General features: G+C 39.8%; 1 protein-coding gene across 9 annotated transcripts in view; it reads left to right on the forward strand.

Moving 5' to 3' along the window:
• Nucleotides 1-21,420, forward strand: part of USP54 (ubiquitin specific peptidase 54) — a 94,424-nt gene that overhangs the window by 32,422 nt on the left and 40,582 nt on the right. For 7 of the 9 annotated variants that reach the window (XR_014226600.1, XM_082285790.1, XM_082285795.1 and 4 more), the window contains exons 2-3: nucleotides 14,324-15,170; nucleotides 17,803-17,895. Coding sequence is in view for 8 of the 9 variants with exons in the window: in XM_082285790.1 (XP_082141916.1) it covers nucleotides 15,024-15,170; nucleotides 17,803-17,895 (240 nt within the window). In the remaining variant the exon portion in view is untranslated. Of the gene's footprint in view, nucleotides 1-12,313; nucleotides 12,384-14,323; nucleotides 15,171-17,802; nucleotides 17,896-21,045; nucleotides 21,148-21,420 lie in introns of those variants that run through there. The other 2 variants (XM_082285792.1, XM_082285796.1) reach the window with 2 other exon arrangements.

Here is a 21,420-nt window from a genome sequence, read left to right on the forward strand (position 1 = left end):
ACATACTTGTTTAAATTTCTAGATTTGAAAGAAAAAGAAACCAAAACCCTTATATTATTTTGATGTATTTGGTGACACTAAGCAGAAGTTTTAATTCCATAAAATGGTAAGTCCAGTTCTAGACTTGGTCATCAGAGAGGGTGAAGGAGGGGAAAATAATCTATATATCAGTTCCAGTACTTGTCGTTCAGTATAATAAGCATTCTGCCAGTTCTAAGGCATTCCAGATTTTTTGAAGGAATAACTTCTTAGGCAGCATAAAACAGACCAGAATCACAAAGACATTGATTATAGTCTTCAGAGGCAGGATTCATCTGATCCATACTTGGAAGATGAAGTCCCACTCTCCTTGCCCTAACTATAACTTCTTGATAAGCTGATTCAGGTCACTAACCTGGTAGGAAATAAAGCAAGCCCACTCTTCCCCTGTTGTCATCCCTCCAAAAGTGCTAATTTTGTGAGCCGAATTTGCTTCTGTGAGCTTAAGTGTGAACTGCCTGCCCCAGAGCACTGGTGTGGAGGAAGAAGTGCCTTCTTCACACTACTCTGGTGGCCCTAAGATCTTGGCTTCATTTGGTTATTTCATAAGGTTCCTCTCAGAGGTAGGTTGTCTGTCTGAGATGATACATCCTCTTTCTAGAACACTGTATTTCGTGGGAGTTAGAGAAGCCGTAGGTTTTTTTATTACTATTATTGTAACTGACAGTTCGGAAACCTCTTGGGTGTTTTTGAGGGAGAAGTGTTGCAATGGACATGCAGGAGTTTGTTTTTCTGAAGTTGTTAGTTTATAATGTAGTTACGTCTGTAGGTTATGACAGTGGTCTCAGAGTTTTAGGTGTCTTAAAAACCCAAACAGGATGATTCTAGGTTAAAGAGTTCTCTGTTTGAGGCCTGGGAAACATGACAAACAGCCTGAGGAGTGAAGGAAGCAGACTGTGGTGGCTGTCAGGATGAACAATGGTTTTGGCACACCTGCTGCATTGCTGCTGTGCTTCTCCATGCTTGGCAGGAAAGGAGTGATTTGGAGGATAACCAGATAGTTTTGTAGATATTTTTGGTATGTTTCCATCTTCTCTGAGGGAGAGAAAACAGAAGCACTTGCTTTATAATGTAACTAATGGCTGGTTGAAGAATGGCACCATCAACTTTTGGGGCAGGATTTAATAATGCACGTAGAAATGTGAAAGTCAATATTATGCTAGACTCGGGGGCCCTTAGAAGGGAGTGCAGGGAGACCGATGTACCATGGGAAGGGGGAATAGTTGGATATAGTTGAAGTGATGTGTTAGAGAAATTTTTGCTCATACTGCCCCTCTGAATAGCTATAAACATAATCAAAAAGCAAAATTAAGAGAGCTGAAACAAATGCACTTGGCAGATGTTTTTTCAGTATGACAGTTTTTTAACTCTACCATGTTCCAACTGATGTTATTCAGTTGATGCTTCTCCTGGAAGTTGACACAGATGTAAGATGTGAGACCAGATTACAAAGAATCCTATATCACAGCCATGTCATTTCATCCATTTTCCAGTTGTATCTATTCAGGCTCTGATGTAATCATGTTAATAGTCTTTTTAATTGATGTGTAATGCCATACATATTTATACAAACTTTTTCTGAAACATCTCATGTACTTGATTTCACAAGAGGGTACTGCTGTCCTAAATTGTTGACTACCTGGGTCACCAGAGTATACTGGAATTGGAGAACTTAGATGTACTGGGAAAAAATTAGAATGCTAAAAAGCTGGAAAAATTTCTTTTTAGTCTAGCAAAGAAAATGCATCTAATACTGTACTTTTTGTCTCAAGCTTGGAGTTTAACTTCAAATGGAGTGACTTCAGTTCTGACTGACGAGAAATGTAAGATTTTTTCAGATCATCCACTTACTTGCATGTGTGCATGCACACATGTGCATGATTTATTTTATTTTCTTAATCACAGAGGAAGGATGCATAGACAATCTGGATAAAATATTCTTATTTTTTCCTGTTTCCCTTACAGGTGTGTGTATAAGGAAGTGTGACTTGCTGTAATGCTGGTTAAGCAATGGATAATAATTATAGTAACAGTGTGTCTGAACGCTTTCGTCTAGTATTGAAGGAAAATTTTGTAAATGGTTTCTCAAAAAAGCATTTATCGTGGTGTAATGACATGACTGAAAATACCATTGTGATGTGGGTAACCCTTCTTGATAAGGATAGCTGTTACAGATGTTGCTTTCTCAGATGTCAGGTGATTGTTCTTGAAGCCTGGTTATTCTGAGGGGAGAGGACTTTTAAACATGACAGTGTTTGATTTTGTCCTTTTATTGCCTTGCTGATGTTCTGGATCTGAAATTTTTTCTGCACCAAGTTGCTAACACAACAGTTGCATCTCTTCAGCAGCTTCTTGTGTTGCCAGCATATTGTCTAGGGAATTCTGGGGGAAACAAGCTCTATTGTACAGCGTTACAATGCTTGTAGACGCCAGCCTGGAGCAATATCAGCTGGTCTTGCACTAACAGGATTTGGCAAGAGAAGGTGTGGGCAACATGTGACTGCTGTGCAACTGGAAGGTGAAAATTCTGTCCTGTGACCAGCTCTAGGGGATCCTGGTGTGGGGAGTGGTGACTGTGTAATCTGTACTGGAGCCTGTAGGAAAAAGCAAGCCTTAGAGATCATTTTGGATTGCCATGGCAGGATATGGAGACCTCCACAGTTTTTGAGGTGCCTAACCCCTCTGCTGTGGTGAGTTCCCAAAAGACTGAAAGGATTTGAACATCAAAAAAGCCAAATTTTATTTCAATAATAACAGAAATGTTACTTTTGTAAAAAGAGAAAATTAAAAAAAAATCTTGGGAAGACAAAATGGAAATAGGCTTGTGTGCAAGTTTCCTGTTACCAACTATGTCTTGCCTTCCCAGCCTGTCAGTCACTGAGTGGTCCCAAATATCTTACCGGAAATTTTGTGCTATTGAAGAGCAGCCAAACCACACAATCCCTGGAGCTTTCACCTTTGAACACCCTTAGTATCTCCCCAAGAAGGCAGGATGGGACTGTACCCCTGCCCCCAGGGGTGCTACATGGCACAGCCACACTCTTAAGGAATTACACCCATAATTAGAAGCCAGAAACCAAATGCTTACATAAATGTTATCATCCTGAGACCCAGTTGCTTTCCTGTTCCCTACTGTGTGTGATGGAGTGGAAGAACCCCTAAAGCCGCTGTTGTCTCTTGCCTGAGACCTTTCTCAAAGCTTCTCTGTGCTCCAGTGCTGTTCCCTAAGGCACTTTGCTTAAGGGGTGACACACATCATTGTAGGCTGGGCATTCTTCTCTACGGGGAAAGAAAAAAGATGAACACAGAATATAAGATACAAGTTCAGGAAGCTGTGCTTTCTAAATTTCATGTGTTCTGTGCTGGACTAAGCCAGAAGCTGTGTAATCCTTTGTGCTTAACCGTACAGCACTCCTGGGAGTCACTGTTTAAAGGGTATGTGGGTTGTATTCAGTTTCACAAGTGATTTCAGCCAGTGCGAGATCAGATTTGGGGGAGTAAAAGAAGTAACTGCTTGCTTTTCTGTAGAGCTCAGACCTACAGCAGCATTGAAAAAGTTGAATTACTGCTGAAAGGAATTAAACTGAGCTTCTGAAGTAAACTTTTTTTTAAATTTTTTTTTTCTTTGTTACAGTACAGGCTGAAATCCTGTTGTCTGATGTTGAGCTAGACTGCAGTTTTCTCTAGCTACTCTTTCAGTGTTGAACTTAGTGGCTTTAACATTTGTTAATTGTCAAAATTTGTTGGCTGGGTACTTTGCAGTCCTGTTAGGACAGGCCTTCTTTTTGCGTATGAAGGCATGTGTACGTATCCTTAAATTTGCTCCTTGTCATTCTGTTTTAAAATAACAACAGCAACCAGTTTCATTAAGGATGTTTTCCTTTCCACATGTACTAGTTGGTTAAATGTATTATAACTTTCCTGGGGACCTTCAGAATTCTGTTTTAATTTTATCTTTAACAGGTTTCTTCAGTTGCTAAGAGAAGAACTCTTGTGACCGACCTCTTCATGATCTTCTGCCAGTGAACAACCCACAAATAATGTGGGAAGGCCCCTTTCAGGGTATATACCTCCTCTTGAGTGCTTCCTGGGGCTTGGTTTTTTTTCTGGCCAGGGGATGTTTTGGTTTTTTGGGGGAGGAAAGAGGGTTTGTGGTTTTTGTTCAGTTGAGTTTGTGCTTTTTTGGTGGGGTTTTTTTGTAGGGAGCTTCTGGTGCCACTCAGTTGGGTCGTTTTATTGCCAGGCAGAGAAAAAAAATAATCAAAGCTGTTGACATCATTCTTCTTTTTCTTACCCCAACACCCAACTGGTCTGTTCAGCTTGTATTATACCGCATTTGCACAGCTTCTGCTTCTGTGACCCATTAGGACAGAGCCTGCTTGTGCTTAACAAGAGTCTCTTTCATGCTTTGTGGATCTCTCCAGGCCACAGCGGGATACAAAATAATCCCTTTTGCATTTGGTAGCTTCACAGTACTTTTCTGGTGAAGATGAAATAACCTTTCTGAATGAAAACAATAACATCATCTCCATAAGCCTGGTTTTGATGCAAGGAAATTGTGTCATTGTTTCTGCATCTTATAAAATGAACAGCAGTTTGTTTGGGTTTTTTTTTCCTTAGCAGATTACTTACAGATTTTAATCTTTTAAAATCATAGGAAGAGTGTTATAAGTTTTTTAAATCAATATGGAATTTGTTTCTTATGGTAGCATTCTATTAAGACTTAGAGAACCAGTTTTTTTGAGTTGTAAAATAAAAATTTGAATTCAGACTTTGAATTCAATGAGGCCAAAGTTTTGTGAAAGTTCATATGCAATCTCATGGCTTCACCTTATTATTAGTTCTAACATAAAAGATCTGTATTTCAGAAAACTTACTTATACAACAATCTGCTTTGTACACATGAAGCTTTCATTTTCGTATGCTGTGCATATTCTCTAATGTTTTAATTTCTGAAATGTTTGACAAGTATAATGTGTATGACAAAGAAAATATCCTTTGCCTGTTTGAACCATCTTCTCCAATTTTCACATTGTGAAATTGGTTAAACTTGGATTTAAGGCTTTTTTTACAATCTTTCAGAAGATGTTTTATACCGGAAGAATTCAAGCAATTTATCTATTTGTAAGGGGCTTCTCAGTGAAAGTAAAATTTCAGGTAATGGAGGCAACTGCACATCCTGTTATACAAGGGTTCCTTTCCTGTGTTTGTAGGAACCGTTTCATGATTTTGCCTGTGTTTGATGTTTAGTTGTGAGTTCAGGATTGTTGTGCATTAAGTTGTTATTACCCTCTCTTTTTAAAACACACAGAGACCTGCAAAATGGCTCTTTACTTCATAAGGTCGTATGGTGGAATGAGTCTGCAGCTGGGGACAGGCACAGTATGTCCATGGCTGTCGGCTCAGCCAGCAATGGGCCAGTTGGCCAGGTCTAGTCTTGGGGTGCAGGAGCCCCAGGGAAGCCATGGCAGCATATTACAAACGCTTTGTTTGCTAGTTTGGGTTGTAAAGGCTTGAGGTATGGTCATGTCTGTGTGCTTCATGTTTAGAAAAGGACAGGACCCAACTCATGAGCTTGCAGAGTCAATCTTTTCCTCTGATTTCCCTAAATGCATCCATCAGATGTTTCTTCTGCTGATCTCCTACTTGTATAGTTCTACTACCCCTGCTTGTCTGTTCCAGGTTGTTGGTGAGGTGTATGGTGTCATGGCATGTTTCCCCCAACCTGTTTGTTTTACTCTTCCATATGCTATTAACTGCTGTTGGATCTGGGATATTCTGATTAAGTAAGCTTTTTCTTGTGGTGTGTGCAAGTGTTTTTCCTACTCAAGTTCTGAAGTCTTCAATGGGTTTCACGGCAAATGCTTCTCTGTACAGAGCCAGATGAAGCACAAATGAGTTTCCCTGTTCTTATTAGTTATACTTATTCCTCTAAAACTACGTACTAATGATCTTAAACTCAGCTTATGCATGTGTGTGCGCACTCGTGATTCTGCTGAAATGTTATTTATAGCTATACAGCACAGATGATTGTTTAAAAAAAGAGGAATAATCTGCATGTTGTGGATGCTGGGAGCATTTGCTTTATATTTTTATGTGAAATATGAATCTATATCATGTTCTGCAGTGCAGCAGCGCTCCTTCTGCTTGTCAGTTTTAGCAAAACGGGAAAAAAAATGATGTAAGCATTTAATACTGGGACCCAGCAAAGGCACCATAAACTGCTCCTCACTCTGCATTTACTCTCTGTTTATGTGAGTTCCTCTGTACTGCTTTAATTTTGCACCTTGGTATGTTATTAGTCTGTCGAGAACGTGAGAGTTATAATCTGCCTTGATACGTGGTAATGATGGTATAGATAAAACACAAAGTACAATTAACTAATACTTTAATCTAGAACTATTATTTTAATACCAAATACTGTCCTGAGCAAAGAGAAAAGAGGGAGGGAATAGGTGCTTTTATGTTACTAACAAATATATTATTTGGCCCCAGCTGTTGATCACAAGGGAGGTTGGGAATTGTCTGCCCACCCTCTTTGGAAGTTTTCACTAGCCAGTGTTATCAAAAAGTCTGTTATGTGTGTGTGTTGAGGAAACTGATTTCTGCCCTGGGTGTCATCTTTCCCCTTGAGCACTACCTGGACAGAACAGTGCATTGCAGTATTTGACTTTGAGATTCTTAACACATCAACAGAAAGACCTATTTTTCCACCCAAATGCTGTCCATCTGTTTGGTCAAAGTCTGTTGCTACTCTGTGTGTTTCTGCCTTTGCTTAATCTTCATTGTGTTTCCTTTGATATCGAAAGTACTAATGGTGCAGGACTTCTGCTCATTTGCCCATTTTCCTGCAAAGTTTATTTCTTGTGTACCTATGGTTGTTATTCTGTATGGATGTGTGTATTTCCACACTCAAACATATCTGAAATTGTTGGTTTTATAGAGAGTTTAATGAAACAGAGGGGTTTGTGTTGCTGTAATGTGAACAGCGTATGATTTGGGAGTTGATTGCTACCGACTTCTGTTTTAAGCAAGGAAAGGGGTGTGAAGATTGACAGGAGAACTCACAGTTATAACAAGGTAGCAGTTACTGAAGAGGAAAAATTTTTGTGTTCAGCAGTGAAAATCTGCAAGGTCAGGAAAAGAATGGCAGCAGGATTTTAGGATTTAGAAAGTTATCGGTCATTAAGCCATATGTTGTTGAATACTGCTGACTACTTCTGAAAGCTTCTAGGGCTCTTAAGTCATTGTTGGGCTGGAATTCACAAGCCAGAGTACAAATCTCTTGGGTTTTTTGGATCAGTGGTGTTATTGGAAGAGAGATGAGATTGTTTGTTAATAAGGTGCCATATGAAAATGGGCCTTGAATTCTTTTGGCAGTAGCTGATGGCTGTAAAATACAGAATTTTGCAATCAAAATGTTTGTATCTGGAGACTGAATCAAATACTGAATTCATCTTGAAGCCCCATATCTTGGTTTTGGAGACAAAACTTCAGGAGGAAACACTCTGGGATGAGTGTCTCCTCCGAAGGGAAAAGGGCCTCCCCTTTTCCTCCACCAATAAGACAAGTGGGTCACAGCAAGTGAAAGTGGAAAAAACAATTTATTAACGCCAAACAAAGCAGGGTAGAACAGGGGTAAAAAAAAAGCTCAAAATACAACAAATTCCCAGAGAGGGAACAGACACTTGGGCTCAGACCAGCCGGGGCCACCCTGTGGGCCCGGCCAGGGCCACCCGCAGGCTCCTTGGACCACCGAGGAGGGAAGGGAAAAAGAACAACAAAAACCAACAGAACCTTTTTCCAGCTAGCCAGAACAGAACAGAAACCAAAAAAACAGCACTCCCGGTGCACTCCTGCCCGAGCCCTGCTGGGACCCCCCCCCCGAGCCATTGGGCTGAACCGTTCAACTGCCCCCTCAGGTCCGTGGCTCTGGCCCCTGGGTCCATCTTAAAGGCACAGCATCCTTGGGCATTGAGCGGATGGTCAAGGAATAAAGCAGCTTCATAGCATCATCCCAGAACACTCCACTTCGGAAAGTCAAGGTAAAAATTCAGAAAGGGAATAACTGGTAGCAGGAGGCTGGCTGAGCTTTCGCTGGAGTCAAACCAGAACCGTCTATTTCACCATATGGTTGACAGCTGCCTATTTGTCATGTTTTTCTGTGTTACACAGGATTGATTAGTGATGTTTAACTGCTTTTGAGCAATTGGGTAACATTCAAAGCTGCTGTGTTTTTCCTATTTATCCAAACTCCACAAGTTCCATGTAGAGTGGGATGGAAAGCTGGTTTCACCCTACCCTTCTTCCTTGAGAAATGTCCAGCACCAACCTAGGGTAAGGTAGGGTGTTTTCTTAAATATAGGCTTGGGAGAATAAACTTAGATTTCATGTAGACAGGAACAGAAAACTTGAGGATAAGCACTTCGGAAAATGTGAGTTGAAATGCAGGCTTTTATTATCATGTACAGCAGTCTTAGAGTTGAAGAACTGTGAAGAGTAAATCTGAAGGGATTGCAGATGGTTTTGAAAGGGTTTGAATAGGTCTGGGCAGACTTTCTTAATTTTATATCTATTCCTTGCCTTTTCAACTGTCAAGAGAAAAGTTGCTGAGAAAACAGGGCTGTGTAATATAAAGGTGGCTGCCACTTCCAAAGGATTTTGGAAGTAGGACCAGTGGGTTTGTCTGCCTCCATTCCTTGTAACCTTCACAGCAAATGCATTTGCTGAGTACTGTGATGCATGAGATCAGTGGTTATTAATACAACAGTTTTTTTCTATCAGTAGAACCTTTATCTGGGGAGCAAAATGTGTTTTGGCAATAAGCCTCACAGAAAGTAAATAATGTGGCATTTGCATCTCTAGGTCTGACCTCCACTCTTTCATTGTTTGTCTTTGAACAGAAGCCCTTTATTACTTGATTGTCCTACACTGTGCTTTTATCAATTGCAGTCTTTGAGAAGACATGCTTTACTCTAGAAACTTCTAGATCATCTTTCAGATTAAGTTATTGTTGATCAGAAAAGGCTGTGATGCTGGCTTCAGATATTGAGAGTTGTGCATTTAGACTTTTTGTTTATTTTTTAATTATAATTTGCCTTTGAATAATTTGTCATGTTGTACTGGAGCTCTTTACCAGATGGCTTTTAATAGCTTTTCTCATTTTTTGAGAGGCAGCTGGATATTTTGAGTCGTCTTAACTGTTTTATGAAAGTCTGGACACAGCTACCTTACTGTTTCAATAGCTGTATAGGATAAGTGACATACTTTTCCATTATTCTGAACAAAAGTCTGTGTCGTTGTAAGTTAGCACAGAACACAGGTGTTTATCAGCTGATGTCCTTATTTCAGAAAGGACTGATAGGACTTTGTAACCCTGGAGGAGAATCTTCTGCATTTCAAAGCCAATGGCTTTCTACTGGGTTTTGGTTTTGTGGTTTGTTTCTTTTTTAACTGTGAAAGATGCTCTTTAAATAGATTTGGCTGACTGTCAGGCTTAAAATCAAATGATTCAGATTAGGTAAGTGTTTGCAAGATTTCATTACACTGTTTTAAGAGGCAGTCCACCAGAGTTTTATAAAACCTACAAGCATTTTGGATAAGGAAGTTGGAGAAGGTTGCTATAAAGAGTATTTTCATGCAGTATTAAGCTATACTTGACCCCAGCAGCTTGCAGAGTCTTTGGAGTGTTTCTGCAGAATGTGGTCTCTCCACACCTCTTGTTGGTCTGAGCAGTTAACAGGAATGTAGAGTGGGTTGGTTTCCATGTTTCATGGTTTATTGGTTGTTGGTTTGAAAAGTTGGTATAAAAACATATTATTTTTTCATTGAATTGTTCAGTTTTTTTCCTTCCAATCACTGTGGAAGCATTAAGTTACCTATAGAAATGCCAACATTACCACTTTGGGGAAATGCGTTCCTAAAAGGTGATTGACTCATCAGTATTTTGGCTACAGTTTCTTCTATTGGTTGGTAGGCTGTATAAATACAGCGGTAGCGACCAAAAAGAATGTTTGTTATGCTAGTTTGCTTGCTGCTCTGTCTAGTCCTTTCAGTTTTGGTTTGGATTAGCTTGAGGTGATCTCTCAGAAATGGCCTTCATTGTGTCTTCTGGAGAAACCTGTAGTGTTTGATCAGGCTTGCTGTACCTGTACTCTCTGAAGAGGAACATCCATGGATTGGGGGAAATGTGTTTTTAGTCTTCACTCCAAGATCATTTTGATGATCTTTATCAGCAGCTTTTAGCCAAGCATTCGGATAATTTGCTTCTGGGAAGTGGAAGGATTTCTCTGGTGTCTGAAAGAGTATTTATCATAACCTTGGCAAACTATTTTCCAAAAGGTCTCTGGTACTCAAAGCTTTGTTCTAACTTTACAACACTTCAGGGACTGAGGGTTGTGCAATAGCACATGGAAAACAAGCAAGACCAGTATGAGTCTGTTGTGGGCACCAGTGGCACCGTGAGGTGCTGTCAGTTCCTGGTTCCACCCAGTAGGTACAGGTAGCACAGAGCTGGGTAATCAAGTTGTTCCTTTAAGAGGAAAACTGACAAATGGGTGCAAGCTTGACAGCAAAAGTATCACAGACTCCTCCCTGCCCCTTTTTCCCAGCAGAGAAATCAAGGCTGAGAAAATGCATGCATAAAGCAGAAATTTTTTCCCCTCTATTGTCCCATTTGTACTGTGAAAAAATTCTCAGCAATAGAGATGAATGTAAGTCTACCTTTTTGTAGTTGTACTTTATTGTCTAGGTGACTGAATAAATCTGTCTCGTATTTCTGGCTAGCTAAGAATCTCAAAAAGAAGAGACATCCTCAAGAGGTGGAAATCATCCTTCCTTTTGCTTCTGTCAGGTCACTGCACTCTTCACTCTTTTCTTCATCCAGCCTCATGGTTATTTGGTATTGGGAAGTTTTTCTACCCCTTTATTTTATTTCATTATCTTCAAGATTGAATTTAAACTGACTTGCAAAGCTGACTATCTTTTGGGATGTCTAAACTAAATGAAGACTGTAATACTGATATCTTGCAATTAAATATAATTTAATCCCTGCAGAAATTAGCAAATACTTTCATAATTGCAGGTTCATGGATAAAGTATGTTCTCAAGCCTCTAGTTCTGAAAATTTTCCCTCTAGCTGAGAACAGCCATGGGATTATTCTTGGGCCTCTTCACTGAAGGAGTCTCAGGAGCCATCTGGGTGAAAACTTTAAATAAAATCCATTGTTTTCGACAAGTTTGTCTGGTTTTTTTTACCAAAAGATTTTTGAGTAAGTGATTTCAGAGCGGTTTCTCACCTCTTTAGGTTTCAGAAGTGTTGCAGCATGTGAAGGCATGATTTGCCCTCAACACCATTAATCTTCTCTCTACCATCAGAATAGGTGGTAGGATCTTGGGAGCACTGAGTCTCTTCTCTAAAATCAGACACATTTACACATTGAAGCATTTAATTTGTTCTGTGTTTTGAAAGTTTTTTTCAGAAATGTAAGTAATGGACACTAACTTCTAGACTTCTGCTTTTATTTAATAGTGTGATAAATACTTAATTGGTGGTTTCAGCCATACCTACTGCTATATTGAAGCATCTTTGTTCCTAAAAAGGGTTGTTCTAATTCAGTCACGTGCTTAGATTGGGGGTTCAAGCAATAGCCTAAAATGTTTGGCTACATGAGACTGCAGTGTGAGAGGTGTGTTACATTCCACACACCCCCCCACCCTCATCCCCCCAAAATGAACAGTGATAGTGGGACATTGCCAGAGAACAAAGGATGCAACTTGAAATGTTATATTTCTATGTGATTGATTTAGCAAAGGAGTATAGGGATAAACAGGCTCTCGAGAAATCTTTGGTGGTACATCTTGAAGCGTGTTGTGCTCTGCTGTCAAAGGACAGACTCTGGTTTCTTCAGGCCAGAAGTATGTGTTGAACCGTGGTCAGCTTTGCTCTGGGGTTGTGCTGCTGGAGTGATGCCCCATGCCTCTCTCATCTGCTGAGCCTGTCTCTGCGGCTGGGAGCCCTCCCGCCTTCCTGAAGGAAGCTGCTCCAAAGCAGCAGGAAGATCTAGAATGTCGGGATTGCTTTTTTTATTATATATTATTTATCTATTTTTATTATTTTATTTACTCCTTATTAAAACACTTGTATAATGTTTGAGTTGTTATATTTTGTTGGTAAGCTTTTTAGAGGTTGGCACAGTGCAAAGCTGTGATCTGGAGATCTGGTTTTGTCCTAACTGGGTGGTTACCAGCTTAAGTGTTTTTTGCTTGTTCTTAGTTTTGCGAAGGCCGTGTAGTCAGACGAGCAAACTGAACGTGCTCCTGTGAGCAGTCATGGCGAACACATGGTAAGTCAGTTCTGCTAAGCCTGTGCAGAAGCAGTGCAGATACCGAGCTTGCATGGTTACTGTGAGGGTTTGGGCCAGCTTGAAAGTCTTGCTGCAATGACAGGTGAACTGCAAAGCCTCTAGTCTTGAATTTTGTTCCAAGAAAATAAAAATAAACTAAAGAAAATGTGTTCACTTTGTCGTATCTGAGGCAGCTTTGCTCAAAAAGCTCTCAAGAGTTAGTTTTACAGCCCATTTTGAGAGCAGAATCTTGTTTTGAAGTCCACTGAATAGGTGCAGCTCTCAGCTGTGCATCCTGGGCATGTTTTGGATTGTATTTTTCTTTTTTTGTAGGTGCTGTGGAAAGAAGACTGAGTGTTTGGCTCAGCAGTTTTTGTGAGGCAGCACAGAGCCTGCCTGTCTTGGCTCATTACATGCAGCACTCTGCTCCGTCTGCAACACAGGCTTAGCCACTGCACCTATTGCAAGTGGTGTTGCTTTACAGAGGTCCCTAAACAGATCCCTGAATAGCTCACACAGTATGGTTGGCTCATGGTTCATTAAGGGGTTGAGCAAAGAAAGGGGGCTGAGGCTGAAATTGCTTTGGAATGATTCCTGTATAAGTTCAGCACTCAGGAATGTTGTGCGACAGGCACGGTAATGGTCTGTGTCTGCAGGCTTGCAAGCACATCTGAAATTTTGCATGGCACACTGGCAACCAAGATGACTACTCATCTGTGTGTAGATATTTGCCTGCCTTACAGCAATGCTGAGACTTCATTAGCATTTGTAGAATGAGTTTAACAGAAGTACAAATGAAGTATTACTAGAGGGGAATGTGTTAGGCTGCTGTAATGCATTTGCAGGTATTTTGGAAGTTCTTTGTGTTTTGACAGGAGATGAAGAATTTATAATTGTGTGGAAGGTGAAGAACATGACTTCACAGATACCCAGGGTATCTTTGTAAGGTGGTATACTCTCAGTGAATTTTTTTGCTGATGGACAAACCCTATGTATGTCTATTCTGTAGTGACTTCATGATGCAATTAATACTTAAGTACACTTGGATTAGAGTAATCTTGCTCATACCAGCCATAATAGGTAATTGCAGTTGTTATTAGGTGTATCAAAAGTGGTATAATTCTAGATGTCATTAGGAATGTCCCTGGAAAATACTGTGCAAGTTTCTATAAATATGGATGGACTACACTAGAGAGAACTTAAAAAAAAAAAGTTTTGCCATGAATCTTGTAGTTCCTTTTTCTAGCAATTTCTTAAATAATTTTTTTTTCAATTTCTTGTGAGATGAGGGAAAACGTGAACTTGTTGGAAGAGCACTTTCTGTTGAATAATTGTTCTGTCTTCAGAAGCTTCTATGCCTTTTATAAGACATCATATATCCCAAGTACCTAGATAAAGTAGCATTTTAGAGGTACACATCGTTTCTGATGAAGGAAATTTGGAGACTGGTTTTTTCTGGAGAGTGCTGTGGGTTGCTGAGTCAGGGATGGGCCTTGTGCTTTCAATGTTCAGTGCAAAATCCCAGTTCTAGGGTGGAGAATGTGTTAACATCTATTCATAGAATGAGAAATCCTCGTGTAGTCATTTGAATGAATAAGATACGTCAAAAAAAATAACACTACAAGATTGTAAAGGATATATATGTTTGACTACTGCCATGGGGTTCACTTGAATGTTGTGGTTTATTTTTTTAATCTAGTTTCCTTCTTAACCCTTCCAGCATACTCCAAGCCTCCTTGCTCCTACATGCTTTTCTCAGAATCCTCTGTTCTTTTCCGTATTATTTTATTTTTTGGGTGGAGGAACATTTGCATTTTTTGCTTTGTCTCTGAAGATTCAGTGTATTGTGGGAGGTGAGGCAACACTGGTCTTGGCAGAACACCACACAACCAAGAGAGTAATTAAATGACGCAAGCATTTGATTATTTTTCTCTCTCAAGCTTTCTGGCACGGCTGGGCATTCCGATTGCAAAAGGAGGATCAGGAGAAGAAATTTCTAAAGACCACATGCAGAATTAGAACAACTGTATTGGAGACTTTCTGCTTCTTTAGAGCTCTTCGCTCTCACGTTCTGGAGTTACTTCTTTTTCCACTGTGAGGATAATGTCTCTTTCGTCACTCAAGATAGATGTAACTGAAAGGGAGCTGCCAAGGTTGTGTTTTGGTTTCTTTGCTCCCTTACTAATTGGATTTTTCCCATCTTCTGCAGTAGGATTATAGAAGGATTACAGAAGCTGTGTTTTTGGGGGTGTGGGAGGAAGTTGTTGTTTTTCTTGTCTTGAGTCTGGGACCTCCTTGATTTGCCATTTGTTCTCTGAAGTTACTGCCTGTTTGGAAGAGGGAGAAGCAGCATAACATGAACTTGCACAACCATGGATTCCTTCCCTTTGCAAATGTTCTATGTGGCTGCTTGTAAAGGAGGTTTTTGCATGCGTTAGCAGCAAATGAAGAATAGCATCCCAGGCTGGATTTAAAAGAAGCCAACTCCTTGAGTCCTGGCAAAAGGATAAATACTGTTTCAACAATAGTTTAAGGAGGATTGGATGTTGTTCCAGTTTTGAATTTTTTGAAAGGAAGGATCTGATCAAATCAAATATTCTGCCAGCCTAAACCTGCATTTTCTACAGCTGAAACTGGAAGATGTCTTGGAAAAGAAATTACTTTTCTGTCGGTCGGGGGAATGTACAGAGCATGTTTACTCCACGAAATACCACCTCAATAGCACCCAGTAAAGGTCTCAGCAATGAACCAGGACAGAACAGTTGCTTCCTGAATAGTGCGCTACAGGTAAGATCACAGAATAAACAGTGTTTCTCGTTTTGCCCTCTGTCTGTTGTAGTATTGTCCTAGGCACTGTGCAACAAATATAGTGAAACTTGAGTACATAATTACTGGTGGCCTAGATAGAGTAAAGCTACATTTGGAAAAACAGATAGTGTTATTGAGCAGCTTTTTAATTTTTAGGTTTTCCTGGTGAATTCAACAGTCAAATTTACCTAGTCATCATTTACTGTACTTGAATGTCTTGTTTGTGTAGGCTTGTAGAATGTCAACCAAAGGTAAAAATATACATAGAAAATTTATTTTAAAATAATAGAATATTGCATAGCTTGCAGAATGGATACTCCTTAAAAGTAAATTTAATTTTTTTGTTGAACCACTCAAGGTCAAGGTTTGATAATACCTATACAAGATTCATTTTATGTAGTGCACTTTTCTTTCTGGTGGCTGATTTGTAGCTTAGTTTAAATGACTGAGTGTTTACCTTTTGATTTAGAAGAAAAACCTTTTCTGGTGCCAAATTCAGTGGGGTGGTATGGCTGTTATACAGGTCTTGTCACCATTTAGATATTTTGAATGTCTGATGGTTGAGATTCAATCATTTTGGCAGCAGGGCTTAAAACCCCTTCATATCAGTATCCATCCCTTCATAATGACTTCTCTGTGCAGCACAGACTGTGTCACTATGGGTTTGGTTTTCTGTTTTGGGTTTTTTTTTGTTTTTTGGGTTTTTTTTTCCATGGGCACAATCAGGTTCTCAACGAACTTCAGGCTTCCATATAGCCCCAGTGCAAATAATACAATGACCCTCAATAGGCTTAATATATTAGGAAATACAGAACAAAGAGATATTTCCGGTGATGTTCTGTATCAATCACCATCAATTGCCAGCTGTAAGGTGTAATGACTGGCTGCCTCCTAATACTGAGTTAGTGAACCTAGGTCAGGACTAAGTAGATCCTAACATCAGCTGCATGCTATACAAGAAGATGAAAGCATATGACCTGGTCTTTAGTCTGCTACAGAAACCCTTTTCTTCTAAATCTCAAGAGAGACAGGATACTGAAAGTACTTACGATCAAAGCTGAATTAAAAAAAAAAAAAAAGACAAGATGGTAATAATTTCATAAAATACATACTTCTGGGGTTTATCCTAATTTTTTAACACTTAGTCTGAACTGCTCTTGAATGTTTTTTGCTCCTTGCTCTTACAAATTTCTATAAACATTCAAGCTAAACTCCAAAGGCAGTTACATAAAAAAATTGGACTCATTCCTAAATGTAATTTTTTTGTCCTTTGGTAAAGTCTGCAGTAGTTCTTCAGGAATGTTTGTGTGTAATCAGATGTTTTCAAGGCTTATGTTGCCTCCCAGGCCCTAAATACAGGGATAGTCGAGTATAAACATAGCCATGGTAATTATGAAGTTTTGGGAAACTTAAAGATTTTTACATATTACTATGATTTAAATACAAATTTTCCTGTTGGAAACACTTCTTGAAACCAGCAGAAACTTTGCCAGGGTGCTAAATTTTTTCTTGCTCTAGGCAAATTCATCAGAAATAAGAAGTTCGGTTCCTCTGTTTGTGCTAATGAGGCATTTAGCCAGTCACATGTCAGCCTGGACCTTGCTGCTCTGTCCAGAACCTGGTAGGACGTGATTTAGGTCAGGGTTTCTTTCAGTTCAAGCCTTTCTGCCTTCTGAAAGGCTGGTGACACTGAGGTTTGCAGGAAAGTTCAGTTACTGTTAGTTGAAGCTGCAATTGCCCGTGCTGACCACGTTTCATAAAGGGCTCACTGTGAAACACCTCAGAGATGGGTATTGTTGCTGTTTTACAGATACAAATTTGAATAGTTTCTCAAGAGTGCACAGGTTTAGTGGTAAAACTGAAGAATAAAAAACATAGTGCTGTTAGAGCAAATGCCACCTGTCGTTGCTAGCAGAACATATAAAAGCCTGCTTGCTTTTCTGTGCTGTGACCCTGCCTAGTCACATACCTGGTATTACCACCATACCTGTCCTGAGAGAAAGGTATAGCTGCCCTAACAGGCTATGGTTAGTAATCATGGCCTATGAGTGCACTTAGTGACGATAATATTGGGCATAACGGATTTTAGTGTTTCACCACTTTCACTTGCATGAACTTGTTAATGTGTATGCTGTTGGTGCTCAGTTTTTTCAGCATCTGGGCTTTCTGCTCAGAACAAGAAAGGTGTGTAGGATTGGAAGAAGGGAAGAGTTTCATTCCCTGCAGTCCATGGGGTGTCCTTGGCAGCTCTGCTCAGCTGCATGGTGCTGTTGCCCAGCAGCCAGCCCTGGTGCTAGCACAGGAGAGCAGTCAAGGCATGTGCTGTTTAAGCTAGCACTGCTACGTGGGTAAAGAAGCAAGTTTTCTAGTTTAAAAGCACGTGGCAAGAAATTCAGAGGAAGGTCCTACTGTAAAGTAACATGTGAAGGTTACAGCTAAAGAGGAAAGTTGAAAACTTCAACTTGCAGTTAGATAAAAGGCACCCCTTTTAAACGCAATGTTCACTGATGACTCCTTGGATTATTCAGCATGTGCAGTTTTAATCAGAAGCTTATGAAGTATTTTATTTTATATATTCATAAAATTGGCTCTGCCCCTTTTTGTGTTTTAGGTTCTTTGGCACCTGGACATTTTTCGCCGCAGTTTCCGGCAGATCACAACGCACAAATGTATGGGTGATTCTTGCATCTTCTGTGCTCTTAAGGTAAAAGTTAGAAATACATTGAAAACCATTTTTTAAAAGTTTGAACGGAAATATATATGATATTTAGTTAATATATATAATCAAACTTGCACCTGAAAATTTGTGAGAGCAGGATAAATGTGATAGCTAGTGGTCCAAGACCCAATTTCTAAAATGTGTTCAAGCCAAAACATTGTGAAAATACCATTGGTAAAGTTTCAGTTACAAGGACTCTTCTTAATGGTGTGCAGGTCATTGTGAGTCTCCATTACTTCAAGCAGTAAAATAAAAATTTGCTTAATTTTCCCCAATTTATCATTTGGTGTACGAATATAATACCATGTACAGTTAGTGTGCTCATCAACATTTACCTTTCCCTTCAGAGCTGCTTTAAACGTCAGGATGGCAAAGGCCATTTAGCTAAGCCTTTCTGTTTAAAAGTGTTGATTATGTAAGACTAAAAGGCTATTTTCTACTGTAAATATTGATGTCTGTATTAAATGGCTCCGCTCTTTGTACTCTCTGTTTTAAAAAATATCAATTCTGTTTGTAGCTGCAGATGCAATAACTGACCATTACAGAGGCTGCCTGGACAGTAAGATCTAGATGCTAGCTCTGATTCTGAGTACTGCTATGTACTTGAGTAAATTGTGCAATCCTGTGTCTCTGTTTGTCTCTATCAATCAATTTGTTGCAGTTGTAGGGGTTTTTTGTGGCCTCCTTTCTAAATTTTGCTAGCTCAAACCCCTAGGTTCTTGTGGGAGAAATAGACATGATGCAAAGATGATGAAAATACCATCTTTAATCTTCTTGAGCAGTGATTTCCCTTTCTGAAATTGAGACTGAGACATTTTCTTTGATCACAAGTGTGTTGTAAAATCCAACTAAATATATAAATTAATTGTGGGAGAATTTGTGTCATGAATTCTATGTGCAGTAATGAAAAGGACAGACAGCATGTCTTATGAAGATGGCAGAGTGTGCAGGTTTAAATTAAGATCATCTGACATTCCCAGACAATATTTATGATATAACAGCTGTCTTGGTGCTGTTAAGTAATATCACAGGGGCTCTGGTAGAGACAGGCTTGAAATGAATTATCTAGTGAGTTTTTGGACTGTTATTAAGGGGTTTTTCCTCGCAAATAAACAGCAAAGAGGAGACTATTAAGGAATGAAGTAAGAGAATTTATCTTTTTCTGAAGGGAAATTTGTCTCAAGCTGTATCTGTTGAAATTATGAGAGAGGATGATATTTACAGCATTATCATCAGAAGAGGAGGTAACAGAGGAGCAAGGTAGAGCATCCAAAGTGAGATACAGCTCTTCAGACAAAGAAAAGATGGAGTATTGCATGTCCCCTTCCTTAAAGGGGAATGGCAAGACTTAGTCATGATCTGATTTGAGTTCATTAAGTTCAGTGGGATGATGTAAAGATATTTTTTGGATCATGCCCTCGAGTAATGTCAAGTGATTGTTGGCATTCTTTGTTAGCCAAGATGAGGTCAGAAAGAAAAGGATTTAGGCATTTACCATGAATGTAAGCTTTCACCATTCTGGGGTGTAACCTTACAGCATGATGTATCAAAGAAATGCCAGGAGATCAGACAGGTTCTGCCATGAGTGAAAGTAGACTCTCAACTCTGCACTGGAGTCCAGGTTTTAATATGAAGATAATAGTTAAAAGTCTTTCTGTATAGAGTACTGAAAAAGAGGGAGAGGGATGTGAAAGGATATTACGGGAAAAAGGAGAGGACGAACCTTTGCGGAACTGGTCTTGAAAGATGAGCTCCGGACAAAGATGCATGTGGATTAGCAGTACCCGTATGAGAGGGAAAGCACTACAGTAAAACTGGAAGATGACAGGATCTCTGGAATATATGTATTAAAAGCATACGTTGGGTCAAACAATGTGTAGTTTTGTTGGTAAAATCCTTGCTTTTGATGTTTTGAAGTGCGTAGTGTGCTATTATAAACTTTTAAATGACAGGTGAAGTTGGCAGAATTTACAAATTCTGTGCCTGCAGCCATATGCTTATTTTTTTAATTAAGCAGCCTTTGAAAAAGTTGCTGCTCTCTCTTTTCACTCTCAAATATCTGCAGGGATTTTTTGTGTATGTGTGTGTTTTTGGTTTTGTTTGTTTTTTTCTGCCTGAAGTTCTTAGCAATAATGTTCCTTGCTGGGAGGTGTTACAACCCTTAATTTCCAATAAAACAATACTATTGCACCAAATCCTGTACTACTTTTGCACATTTTGGGAAACTTGTGTCTGGTTGTGTGCAGAATTCCTAGAGCTCACAGAAGCTTTAAAGAACTCATAAGCAATTAAAGAATTACCTAGACAAGTATTTATGAATGTGGGCAGCAACCAATACTTGAAAAAGTAAATAAATTCCAACTGGATCCAAATCAAAAAGTTAGCATTTTCTCTATCTAGTCTGTTCTTCATGGGAGATTGCTGTGTGTTCTACCCAAGCCTGTTCCAGAACCTCTTTCTCTGGGTCATAATGTGCCGAGCTTTCACCTTTATTATCTTATGTAAAATGTTGATGTGTGTACATAAGTACTTGAAAGTTCCCCCCCATTTTCATGTTGTTATCAAGTCAAATATTATTATAAAGGTGAATTTTAAAGGCTGTCACTTGACTCCAAGTGAAACTGGAGGTGCAAACCTCCCCTCGACCCCCCAGAAAACCTCTGGAGACCAGAAACATTAGCTGTCTTGCTTGAATGCAGCCGAAAAGGTCGGGGTATTCACAAGGGACAGCCCCAAACCATGGAGATGGTCACATTCATCCTCAAACTCCTTAAGCAGGCAGTAGAAGGGGGAGAAATCTGTTTAAAGTATTTACTTGTTCTCTGCTGCCCTCTGGATCAGTGTTTTCAAATTGCTCTATTTTTTTTTCCTGTGAAAGTCTGTCTGTCTGGTACATGGTATGTGCAAACTTGTTTAAGACAAGTGGGATTATGTGCTTAATGTGCACCTAATACTGCAAGCATCACCAAGAGCATGTTTTGTGTCCCAGTGCAGCAGGGTCATCCCCTCCCGTCTGTGCTCATCTGCCCCAGCTCTCCATTCTGCTCTGGAAGCCTTTAACTGTTGTCCTGCCAGAGTAATGCTGGCTTAGCCTCCAGATCTTTGACATCCTCTTTCTCTTGAATCTTGCCTTAGGCTTTGCTAAGATGAGGGAGAAGAAGTGGCTGGATCCAGTGGGAACACCAGAATTTGGAGCTCTATACCATGCGAAAATCTCCTGTTAGGGGCTGGGGAGAGGTAATTAGCCTTGCATGCTCTCAGGTGGATCTGCCCAACATACTTGTCCAGACCAAGCAAGGTGGAGGCAGGACATGTTTACTCTTCTTCAGAGCATGCTGGCATGTTCGGATTCCAGCCCGGCCTGGGAAGGGGACAACACTTGTGGGGAGGAGCCTATGCCATGTTCCCCCACTTCACTTCAGGGTCCCTTCATAGCGTACCTGACACCTTCTGTGTTGTACAGAGAGGAGGGTTCGTGCTCTTCTCTGGCTCTAAAATGTTACTCTGAAG

The sequence above is a fragment of the Coloeus monedula genome (genome assembly GCF_965178545.1).
Source record: "Coloeus monedula genome assembly, chromosome: 8".
Lineage (NCBI taxonomy): Eukaryota > Metazoa > Chordata > Aves > Passeriformes > Corvidae > Coloeus > Coloeus monedula.